Source organism: Bactrocera neohumeralis, chromosome 2, assembly GCF_024586455.1.
Source record: "Bactrocera neohumeralis isolate Rockhampton chromosome 2, APGP_CSIRO_Bneo_wtdbg2-racon-allhic-juicebox.fasta_v2, whole genome shotgun sequence".
NCBI classification, from domain to species: Eukaryota; Metazoa; Arthropoda; class Insecta; order Diptera; family Tephritidae; genus Bactrocera; species Bactrocera neohumeralis.
The window spans coordinates 66,276,094-66,289,025 of record NC_065919.1 but is presented as its reverse complement, the minus strand read 5'-3'; the positions used below and the strand labels follow the sequence as shown (position 1 = coordinate 66,289,025).

At 32.1% G+C, this 12,932-nt stretch overlaps 1 protein-coding gene across 5 annotated transcripts in view; it reads right to left on the bottom strand.

Annotated features, from left to right (window-relative positions):
• Window positions 1-1,247: 1,247 nt before the first annotated feature.
• Window positions 1,248-12,932, bottom strand: part of LOC126751923 (proteoglycan Cow) — a 169,874-nt gene continuing 158,189 nt past the window's right edge. For all 5 annotated transcript variants that reach the window (XM_050462416.1, XM_050462381.1, XM_050462408.1 and 2 more), the window contains 2 exons: window positions 12,323-12,460; window positions 1,248-7,891 (listed from right to left, as the gene is read on the bottom strand). In XM_050462416.1, coding sequence (XP_050318373.1) covers window positions 7,785-7,891; window positions 12,323-12,460 — 245 coding nt within the window. In that variant the 3' untranslated portion in view covers window positions 1,248-7,784. The remainder of the gene's footprint in view (window positions 7,892-12,322; window positions 12,461-12,932) is intronic.

The window sequence follows — 12,932 nt, the reverse complement described above, 5'->3', positions numbered from 1 at the left end:
CATGAATTGTAAACGCATCAAGTGGCAAAATATTGATTGATAAAATACAAATGTGGCGTACTTACATGTTGTTGTGGCAGCCGTTGCGCCGCAAATCAAAGTATTTATGCAAATAAGTAAATTGTTTGTTGTTTTTGTTTTTAGCATTAAATGATTTTTATTAATTTGAATTTGATCAATAAATAAAACATATCATAAAAACAACTTATTTGATAACTGCAAATATCATAGCGCACCACAATGTACATAATGCAATTCTACATACATATGCGTGTATGTGGTTGTGTATGTATATGGTACATACAACTGTTTATATATATATATATAGTGCATTTATATACATACAAATATCTATGTACGTACAAAGGCTTAAGTTGACCAGAATTATGTTTGTATGTTTGTTCATATTATATGTATGTATATAGTAAATATGTAAGCATATTTGTGGCGCACACTGTGCCCGATTCTCATCTATGTAAATACGAGTATGTCTGTTAGTTGTTATTAATGCGGTTAATGCTTGCATCTTTACGGAAATGATTTTAAATGTGAAAATTTTCAAATAAATATTTCACCTACATGTGTGTATGTGTGTGTTTGCATGCTGTTGGTAATGAGTGTAGGCCAGTTTTTAATTCAATTTATGGCGGTAACGAAGATATTTCAACAAAATTTCATTTTCTCATTTTCAATGCAAATGTGTATTTTCGAAGTGAGCAATCAATGCGTGCATACAAATGGGTCGAGAAATTATTTTTTGCTACATAAATTCATAAACTTGTATACACATACATATGTATGTCTGTATGTATGTATATGTATATACTGTCAAGCATTTGCGTTTGTAGACACAAGCGCTCAAGTACTTAGCTGCAATTTATATAGGATCGTTTTATTTTATATTTTTTTTGTTTTATTTCTCATTTTTACAAACATTTTCTTTTCTGTTTTAATACTAATGTATGTGGCTTTTGTTATTTATGACATTCGTTTATTATTTGCTAACACTTTTTCTCATGACTTTGCACATATGAATAACCGCATTGCACGTACAGTGTGGGTCAAAACTGTTCGTTTCATTTTAAAAATAATAAAAATTTTTAAATATTGAATTGATATTGTTGATGTTATATTTTTATTATTTTTGGACTAATTAACAAATTTTAAAGTTTTATTTTTTAGGAAACAAATTTTAAAGTTATAAATTTTAAAGTTTTAAATTTTTTTTACTTAAGGTCAAGTTTCACATGAAAATTTCAATCATTCACGCCAAATTAATGCAACGCTAATCTCACCACATATTTTCGTCGAAAGCTTTTTAACCCCATTTTTCAAAGTTCGTCAAAATTTTGTTCTTATAAAGGTTGAAGGGGTTAAAGGAGCTCTCTGAATATTTTCGCGAAAAATTTTCTCCGAATCAGTGCAGTTCGAAGCACAGTACCTCAGTCTCAGATAAAAGCTTAAGTGAATATTTTTTCAGTAATCGGTTTATGCTTCCTTCCTTCTTCTACCAAAGTGCGTCAAAAATTGTTTTTGATAAAGATTGGAGGGGTTAAAGCAGATCTGTGAGTCTTTCAAATGTTTTCTCCGAATTAGAGCAACTCGAATCTCTTCGAATATTTTCACCGATAGCTTTTTAAGCGCATTTTTTTAAAGTTCGTCAAAAATTAAGGTATGGTAAAGATTAAGGATCAAATATCTCCATAAAAATAAAAATATAAAGTATTATTTTTCAGACTCAAAGAAAAAAATTAAAAATTTCACCAAAACACGAAGTTCTAAGTTCAGTCCCCATACTTACGTGTGGGGAAATAGTTTATTTTTGTTGGAAAATAATGGCTGGGTGGTATGAAAAAGTTCTGACAAGTTCCTACTTCAAAGACAAGCAATTATCTGCGATAGCTTTCGTCAAGAAAAGACCTATTCTCTTAAATCTCAGTAGCTTCGCATGAAACATTTATCTACAAATAATGAGATTTACTAAACATTGTGGCCCTTTGGTGAAATCCGTGGTTCCAAAACATGCAGCCAACAGTATCATAAAATTTTAATTAAAAAACTCCTAACGGTATCATAAAATTCTTGTTAAAAATAAATAATTTATATTTGAAGAAAGAGAATATTGAATTTTTTTTATGTGAATATTTAATTATAAAATGCTTAACCCTTGAAACCCTTCATAAAATGCTTCTAAAGAGTTAAAAAAGTGATACTTTTCGTTAAGTTCATAAACTTTTTCACAAAAAAATGGAGAGTGCTGAGCATACAATTAATTTTTTTTTTATTTTTTAATTAATTACATTAATTATTATTAATTAATAAAATTAAATTTTTTAATTTTTAATTACATAATTACATTAATTATTATTAATTTATTAAATTAAAAATTTTAATCATAAAGTTGTTTTTGTTTTGTTCGTGTAGTGTTCATCGCAAATTTTAACTAATTTAAATTAAATTAATTATTTTTAAATTAAATTAATTATTTTTATTTAATTAAATCAAACATTTGCGATGAACACTTAATTAAATTAAATGGATTTTTTGAATTAGTTGAATTAAAAATTTTCGATACACGTTTGATGATGAAAATATAATTTTAAAAATATTTCTGCAAAAAATGTAAAATACAATCAATACTTCCCTTTTCAATAAAAAAAAGAGTTCAAAAATTCAAAATTGTTAAATTAAGTATTTCTCGCATGGAGCCCAAAATCCACACGCCTCTACAATTATAATAAAAATTAATCAAATGCTTAATAATGTAATAAAAAAATAAAAATGAACAGTTTCGTTACACACTGTATGTGTAAATTTTGTTTTTTTTTCTGCATATTTACCGCCTAAATACCAGTGCTTTTATATTGAATTTGCAGTAATTCAATTTGTTCTGTAGCCAATTTCCGCCTGCAACAAAGAATACGCAAAATTGTCTATTTTAAATTGTTGTTGTTGTCCTGTTTTTTACAATTTCCAACTAAATACAAATACACTTGTCTCATATACATTATTTTTTTAGCTGCTGCCGCGCATTGTTTCCGCTTATAATAATTGATTTTAACTCAATGCGCTTATGCAACAAGTCAAAAAAGCATTTTTAAGTTACATAGTATATATGTATATACCCATATATAGTAAATCTGTAACTTCATATAGTACTCATGAGTGCACAGAAATTACATGTAAATATGTTTTATTTGCTTATTTACTTAAATTTTCTTTTGCTTTGCTTCTTATACGTTTTTATTTTATTTTTTCATTTCCAGCAAATATTTTCTAAGTGATTTTTCATTTAATTCTCAATTTTCTCTCGAATTTTATCAAAGTAGCAATTACGGTAATTATTATTGGCTAAAAATGCTTATAATTGAAGGTTTCACACACCGCTTTGTTCTAGTGTGCTTGTCGCTATTTTTCTTTTAATTTTATGTTTACTTAATTGTATTGATCATCAGTTTCATCTGCTTCGTGTTTCGCGTTTTTTATTTGTAATCTTTTCTCTATTAGTCGCTTAATTGCCGCCAATTGTGTTGCAATAATATCTGATTTTTGCACAATACGCTTTGCTGTGTTTTGTTGTTGTATTTCTTACTATTTTTTACCGCCATTTTTCGCATTCCTCATTTAATTCGTTTGCTTGGCTTTTTCTAAATCTTTTTCCTCTTATTAAGCGCTTCAATCTCATAACTTGCATCACAAACATACATATATTTTCATATATATATATGTAAATATGTATATTTATAGTTTTTACTACTTACAGCATAGTTTTTGTAAACTTTAACGGTGTGCCTTGTTGCATAGACTTTTTATTTCTTTCAATTATAAAGAAAATATTGCACAAAAAGTGTATTTATTAATGAAAAAGCATTGAAGATTTCCTTAGCTGCAACAAAAATGTGTGTCAAGCAATAAAAAAATCGCATGTAATTAATTTTTATTCAAAGGTGTTACTATGGTTTACTATTGATAACGAACGAATTTACGAGTGACGCGCGCCATACAATATACACCTCAAAAAATATGAGTCCCACATAATCGCATAGAAAAAGTTGTAATATTTTTAATTAAATGGCGAAAGCTTTTGTGAAAGCTCCAACGAAATTTATTTTCATTCTTTAAAATCTTTCATTGCATTTTTTATAGTTTTTTTTTTAATTTAAATAAATTGCGTTTTGAATTTTTTTTCGAATCAACTACAATGAAAGCTCAACCATATTATTTAAATTATCAATATGCAATGAAAGTTCAACCATATTTTTTAAAATTATCAATATTTATCAATTTCTTCGAAGTTCTAAAAACTTTTGCTACCAAAGCTTTTAATTTTGTAATCTTTTTAGTTGAATGGAAAATCAGTTTCACTAAAATTTTAAACTATAGTGAAAGTTTGTGAAAGCTAAGGTTTTGTTGACATTTATGAACACTACTTTTGATGAAAGCTCAAACTAGATCACGTAAGCGCAAGCTGCTTTACAATACTGAAAAAGTATGGAAAGGTTCTAATCTATATCCTTCGAATATTACCAAAAATTTGAAATATGTACTAAATTGTACTAAAATAAAATTGATGTCATGTCATGTAAACATGTTTTATATTTTCAGTGATTATATAAAAAGCTTCAACGCTCAAAACCGCATTTTTTAAATTTCATCCAATGAAGGCTCCAATGAAAGCTTAAAAGAGATGGGTTTTTCGGTTTCATCCACAAAGCAGGCCAGCATCATTACAACATTTTTGTTAACGCCGTTGGAGATCGCGTCTAATTCAAAATATATTTACATATTTTTCTTCAAAAATTTTACTGTGCAGTCTGAAAATATGTAGTAATATAGCCTCAGGATTTTGAAACAATTATTTCTAATTTCCAAAACTCATCTTTTCTTAGGCTGTTACACAAAGTGTGCCATTTAATGTCAAACTCTTCATTGGATTTATGGAAATAAAGTTTAAAAGTCACTTTTTACGATTATTAACTTGCAATTTTGTGAAAATTAAATTTTATGCATTTATTTGGTCACAATTTGTGAAAGCTTGCATGAAAGCTTTAAATATTCTGCTCTTTAGACTTATGAATTAAAGTGTATTGTAATGTTATTTAAATACATTTTTTTGGTATGCAATATTTTTATAGAAAACATTTTTTAAAAGCTTTCAGTCTCTGATGAAAGCTTACATGAATTTTCGCACAATTGACACCTGCTAAGGCAGCTGAAATAATAACGGGTTTTTATTACTGAAGTACTTTATCTGAACGGAAGGTATTTGCAATGCCTGAAAACTCAAACGAAAGCTCGTGTGAAAGCTCATAATTGCATTGCGCACAAGTTAAGCGATTTGTATTAAACTAAATAATTGAAAAATTAAAATATTATGTAAAATTGGTATTATTATTTATGTGTTATATTATATATTTATTTTCTTTCTTCTCAGCGCGACATTTTTCTCCGACTTGCACTACACATATTTTATCAACGTTACTCGTACACTCAATAAGCTTATCATTGGTTTCATTAAATACAACTATGTTGGCAACTCTTTCCAGTTTATAAGGTAGGTAGCAGTTTCACATTAATTACTCTTTTATTTATCAATTTGTTACTGTCACTTAGTTATTATGCTTTCATCTAAACTTTGCAAAGCAGCTGGCAGCGCTCTCTGCTTTCTGCTCTTCTTCTTTCTATTTTATTTTTTCTATTTGCTGCTGCATTTCTGCGCGCCGTTTTTAGTTTAGTTTAGTTAATATCTTTTTATAGAGTCCTGTTTTGCTTTTAAGTTGCAACTTAAGCTCTGTTTAAACGAACTTGCAGTGTTTTGGTATTAGTGTGTGTGTGTGTGTGTGTGGCGTTTCAAATTATGTTTTACTTGCTGGCGTGTTTTTTTTTCACCTTTCTCGCGTTTTCTTAAATGCATACATATTTGCTTTAGTTGTGGTTGTTGTTTTGTTTATTATTATTAATTTTTTTTTATTTTGAAAACTTATCACAAAATTTATTGGGCGGAATTTTAGCGTGTACGATACATAAGTTTGTCTAACGGAGTATGTAGAAGAACAAAATTTGAGTGAAATGTGAAAAATAAATGCGAAGTAAATTCATGTGTATGTATGTATGTATATATAGTATATCGTCACATAAAATGCAAAATAACGTAACATCACTTTTTATAAGTTCACAGGCAGAGGAAAAATGATATGATAGAAACCACAGACATATATGACAACAAAATTTAAGTTTTGGTTATAAAATGGTTATATATGGGTTATATATTGGTTATGTATTGGTTATGAATTGGTTACTTCTGACCGCGAAAGCTGAAAATTTTATGTTACATACATATATGTATGTAAAATGATGTAGTGAATCGTAAGCAATAAAAAATTCCATTCAATTTCGATTTTTTTGATGATACGTTGTTTTGCATTTTAGGTGACGATATGTAAGTAATATGTATGTATGTAAGTTTAAAAATGATCATCTGTGTCGAGTATGAGTTGACCAACAGCTTAGGCGCTAATTTGCTCTTAAACTTTGACGTTTTATAAATTTCTTTATGTTTTTTATTTTACTTTCTTTAAATTTAATTTATTTTATATTTAGCTTTCTTCTAATTGGCTACACTTTATAAGCTAACGACGGCATGAGAATTCAACCAAGAAAATTAAACGGATTACGCGTATTGCTTGTGTGGGAGTTAGATGTTTCACTTTTGTTGGTGTTGTTGTAGCTTTGTTTGCTTTTGTTAAGTTTTGTTTTTGTTGTTGGCTTTTCGTTTTTTTGCTTTTTGTTATTTTTCGCTTGTGTTTACTGCCATTATGTTGCTATTTCGTATGAGTTAGAGCTATGCATGTATGCATGTGTGTGTGTAACATGTTTTCTAGGTGAGTGTGTATGTCTCCGTATGTATCTGTGTATGTTTCGCTGTATGCTTGTGTAAGCGCTTACTACTCCAAAGCTTTTTTTACTTTACTTTTTTCTTTACAAAAACAACACACAATACATTTTCTATGCAGCTCCACTTTACCATTACTTTTAATTTAATTTTATTTTGCTCTTCTTCCTCTTTTCACTTAATTTTTTCGCAAATTTGCATAAGCTTTAAAATTCTGCAGCGTCTCGCTCTCGCTGCCAATCTTACTATTTCCCATTAGTTACTAATATTATTACATTACTGTACTATGCAATTGCGTGCGGCGTACACGGTGTGAGTGCAATGCAACCCTGTGCAATTAGCTGTGAGCGCATGCAGGAAATGAAGAGCGTTTAATGGAAATGAATACGCTAATTGTTACTATTGTTTTTGTAATAATTTTACAATAATTCTTAATACTTTCTTTCATGCATACATATATTTGGTATGTATGTATATATATTTTATTTATTTATAAAAATTAATTTACATACAAAATTAATTTTTCATTGCGCACATATTCGCCAATTTTCACCTCGACTGCAGCGCTTTCGCCGCTTTCGCCGCTTTTACGCTTGTGTTTTATAAAGATTTCTGCTGCAATTTGCGCCAACACTTGTTACCTGCTTAAACAGCATTGTTCTTATATATTTATGTCTATATATATATTTTTACTTATGTAATGCTTCAAATAAAAATCATAAGTTTGAGATATCCTTTTTCTGCTTCTTACTTCTTCCCTAACGCACTGCACTGCATCCATCACCGGCTGTCTCTTCAAGTAAGTTTCCGTTACACACCATCCTCTCCCGCACCTCCTTCGTGTTCAGCGTTTTCAAACTCTGCCACTTAGTTTCATTTCGTTTCATTTCATTTAGAATACCAACATTTGATCGGCACTTCCTTCCGCACTGTCGTCGTCGTCGGTCTCCTCGTCCTCATCGTCGGAGGTGAGTGATGAGGCGTTATTCACAACGGACTCTGTTAGAATAGAGTAAAATAGAAGAAATGTATGAAATGTAGAAAAAAAGTGAAATAAATGGAAAAGTGTAGTGAAAATGTAATGAAAGAGAAATGACGAGAGCTGAAAAGTTGTGCTGGCTCATTTGTTAGTCAGCTTGACAGATTTGATTGGCTTAAAAGTTCAATTCGATTTTCCCAATGGAGTGGAATAATGCTATGTACGAATGTCTATTTCACTCTTATTGATGAGCAGGTGGACATAACTATACATATGTATATGTGTATAAATAGATGTAGATGTTTGCACTAAAGATACATATATTGGTAATCGGAAACTTTATTTTTCTAATTTCCAAAAGGTCATTGAATCGCACAGTTAGGCCGCTTTGGGATGAAAAACTTTAAGTTCACTTCATACATATACATTTTTACATCACAGATGGAGACACCTGCATACATACAAACACTGTCTGTTTATCTACTTTGTACCCTAAGTTTACGAATGTCAATAGATCAAAGCACGAGTTGATTGACCTTTTGGAGTACAAAAAGTTAAGCTAAAATGGCTACAAAATCCTTTTGGAATGTTAAACTAATAACTCTAAGCAGGAAGGTAGACTTAACAAGGAAAACTTTGGCGCACCGAAGCTATAATACCTTTCACAAATAAATATATATATATTTTTTTCATATAAGAACTGGATCATGATCGTTGAGTTTATATGGCAGCTATAAGTTACAGTAGTCCGATATCGGTGTTTCCGACAAACGAGCTGCTCCTTGGATAGAACAGTATGCTTGGGACTGGTTCGCGTATATACAGGCAGACAAACGGGTAAATCTAAATTGGCTCAGCAAGTCTTCTTCTTCTTAATTGGCGTAGACCAGCCGAGTTTGCAACATTGCACCAGTTCCTCTCCGCTGTTTGGCGCCAATTGGAGATACCAAGTGTAGTCAGGTCCTTCTCCACCTGGTCTTTCCAACAGAGTGGAGGTTTTTCTCTTCCTTTGCTTCGCCCGGCGTGTATTGCGTCAAATACTCTTGGAGCAGGAATGTTTTAATCCCGCTCTCTAATAAGTTTAATGCACATATCTCCTAAACAACTAAAACTACAACAATCAAATTCCCTTAGCGCGAATATTATAAGAATTCCTACCGACAGTGTGAAAGTGGATGAAATCGGAGGATAACCCCCAATAACTACGCCAGAGACATTAAATTTTACCTCCGAGATGGTATGAAAGAGCTTTATGGGGAGCCGGTGTAACAATTGGACGATGGGCATGGTACCGCCCACTTTTTGGTGAAATCACATATCACGGGACACGACCGACCAATTTCGACTAAATTAAGTACGTGGCATTCCTTTGATATTCCTATGCACAAGTGCGAAATCGGACTACAACCACGCCTATTTTCCAAATAACGTAATTTTAAATTCCATTTTATTCTTTCACTTTCCATTGCACAAATCAAGAAGTAATTAATATAACGGTATACAATTTTGTACTAATAATTCCTTCAAAGTAAGCCACGTTTTGAATAAAAATTGTCCAAATCCAACCAAAACTATTCAAGCCCCTAGGTACCGAATATATGGACCACTGTATCTAGACTTGACTGTTGACCAAAAATATCGGTCAATGTTTGAGTTATACAATTGATTTTCAGAGTAAATCCTTTCCCGAAAATAGTAATTCTTTGTATTAAAAATGGGTTGATTCGGATCAATACTTCTCTTAGCCCTCTTATAACTTGATTCTTACAAGTTGCAAGAATTAAAATGTTCGGTTGCCCCGAACTTAGTTCTTCCTTACTTGTTAGTCTTAAATACGGTCACAATCGTATTCTTTCACAACTTTGGCCGTTTTTGAAGAATGTTCTTACGCAAACACCTCAATACGGCCAAATAGCACTCTTTGTTGGCCATCTGTTCTTCCGGAACATATTCATGATGCACCAAACCACGAATATCGAAAAAAAAACAATGAGCATCACCTTGATGTTTGAGCGGCATTGGCGTGTTGCTTTTTGGTTCGGCTCATATTTCTAACTCTATTTCGATGATTGTTGACTTGCTTGCATATCAAACATAAACTCATGTCTCATCGGCAGTTATAATGCTCTCCATAAATTTGAGATCGGAATTCGCACGATCAAGCATTTCCAAAGAGATCTGTTTACGGTACTCTTTTTGAAAAAAAAATCAACTTTATCGGGACGAGTCGAACAAGAATACCCAAGATATCCATTAAAATCATTCGAACGGACTCGCAAGAGATGTCAAACTCTCCTGCCATATCTCTAACAATGACGATTTTTCAAAAACATATGCTTTACTTTTTTAATATTTTTATCAGTTGAAGATGTCGAAAGTCATCCAGAAGGAGGCTTGTGTTTTTGATAAAACTGTATCACCATCATATTTCTTTGAAGTATCATTTATACCGAGAATTTAATTACAATTTTCGTGTGCTGTTTTGCCACAATGTCTAATGTCGACCAATGTCTTATATATTAACATACATCGTATTCCACTAATACGTCCCTTGTAATACGAGGCTAAAAGGCAACCCACAGAGCTTTTATATAAACGAATTTCCGAAACACAAATCACACGCACTTCGTAGGGTTATTAACTGCATGTAACGGTATTGACCTTCAAAACCATAAGTCTACTAATTAATACCTTACTAGGCAGCGGACAGCCGGCAAGCAGGCCCTTGCAAGTCAATTAGTCTTGCATAGGCATCGAGTAAGAGCCACAACTCAGCTCAACTCGACTGCCAGAACTTCTAATTCAAGCCGCAAGTACGTAATCAGCAAAAATGTAGTATGTATATTTAAAGGCCTAGTGTCCTCATTGGGTTCCTTTGCCGCACTAGTTGTTATTGGCATATTAGTGAAGTAATTAAGTTCGTGCTTTTGAACAGCGCTCGCTTGCAAGCCAATCAAACTGTGCATATAATCTTGCAAACGACGTCATTGGCGGTCAAAATCAAAATATTTACATGGACTATGTCGGCTTGATAAATATGCGGTTCGAATTACAGTATCGATAGAGTACGAAATTTGAAGAAGTAAAGTTTTTCTAACAGTTGTCTTCTTTAAAAATCTACTTTTTTTCTTCTTTATACTCTCTAATTGAAAGAGATTTTTAAGCTCGAAATAGGTCTTCAAACCCAAGCCTTCCGACGAATGCTGTCGAAACGACAGTCCCTAGACATATGAAAATCTGATCCATTCATGCTATGTGTAATCGACTGTCTGAGCTCTAACCGTACAGAGTTTTGGTTTCATTATGGTATGTTGAACTTATGATCTGCTAGTTGCTCGTACTTCGCTTTGACGAGCTCATACTGAGCTGAGGTTAAGAATCAGTGTTAGGGCTAAAAGTTCATTCCTTCTTGTCATTTTTGGTGCAAGTTTTCGTTCAAACTCTGCTTCAGATTGTCAAGTAAAATGAGTAAATCAAGATCTAAAGAAATCATAAGTGATAGAACTTGACATCTATGTATATCACAAAGAGTTCTTATTGCGACCCTTTAGTCATATAAATTAATGGTGATTTAGTTTCTGAAAAGTTCCTAAAAGGGAGTTCCAAATCAAATGTCGTTGAGCTAGACGCAATTGTTTGTTAGTTAGACATATAGGTGCAGTGCTGCCTGACCGCAATAATCAACTTAAATCCTCATCAGACGAATTGTGAAAACTAACCAAGTCACAGTAACTCAGTGAATTTGATGAAATATCTGAATTTCTTTCACACTAACTTCCTGATTTATTGCAAGTTTGAACATCGGAAACCATAGTTCGAGCGGCCGTAGGATAGGGATACACAAAAGTAATGCTCCAGCCTTTTATCATCTTGCGGACATACAGTGCCTTCTGCGGTTTTTCCATTGGAAAGTTTCTGATCTGCGATTATAGCGGTAAATGTTCTCTGATGGCTCCTACAATGTAGTTCCGTTCTTTCTTTCCTAAAACTTGAAGTCTTTTGTCTTTCCAGTATCAAGCCTAACCTGGTATGCCCTGTCTTGCTGGTGTTTCTCTAGCGTCTATTAAAGCAAGCCTTGAAATAACAATCTAGAGCAGCTTAATGAGCCACATTGCCGGCATTGTTATTGCACTTTGCTAGACGTAGCTCAAATACTTCCATTAGAAAACAACACTTTGTTATTGGTTGGAAACGGGAATTAGTCTCCAGTAGTAGTACGCACCTCTAAAGTCTATATCATCAATGTTTGGTTTCTATACTCTATTCTACTATATAATCTGTATTATTTATTGACGTTAGTTTGCAACGATCTATTGGGAACGGGCTTATAAAAAAGCTCATCTAACACACTGCCTTCGTTCATATAGCTACAAAACTTACACGTTTGTGAACTTGATTGTTGTAATATGCTCTAAAAATTTGTAAAAGAATGAACTTGTGTAAAAACTTACCACAATTGGGCTTGCCACGAGTACGTGTGTTGGCGAATTCGACTCCATGTTTATCCACACACCAGCAAACGCCGACAGAATTATGACATTGGGTGGGTTTGTAGAAACCCTGGATATCGCAATCGGGTGCATAGGCGCCTTTTTGTGACAAACGTGGAAGAGCGATAGCAACGTGGCGGCAAATGCCGATGGAAGCATTAACGAGTAATTGAAATTTACATATTAAAGTTAGGAAGCTTTTTTAGACGAGTTTTGTTTAACAATTTCCTTATATATATAATGTAAAGCACAAGCGGATAAAAATATATATTATAAGTTAATTGAAGAACCAAAGCTATAAAAAATATAGTATATAATATTAAAAAAGTAAAAATATATGTATGTATGTAACTAAGAAAAGTTCAAGTATTTTATACGCGTATATTTTGAAAGTATGTAATTAACAAGTAATCATTAAAATGTAATGCAATTTGATTATATTGTATTAAGCATAATAAATGGAAAAGCTGCTAAAACTTGAAAGCTCTTAAATATGTGAAAGCTCTGGTATGTATGTAAGTGAAAGCTCCATAGTGCGATGCAAAGTGCAAAAATGTCGAAAGCTTCATTA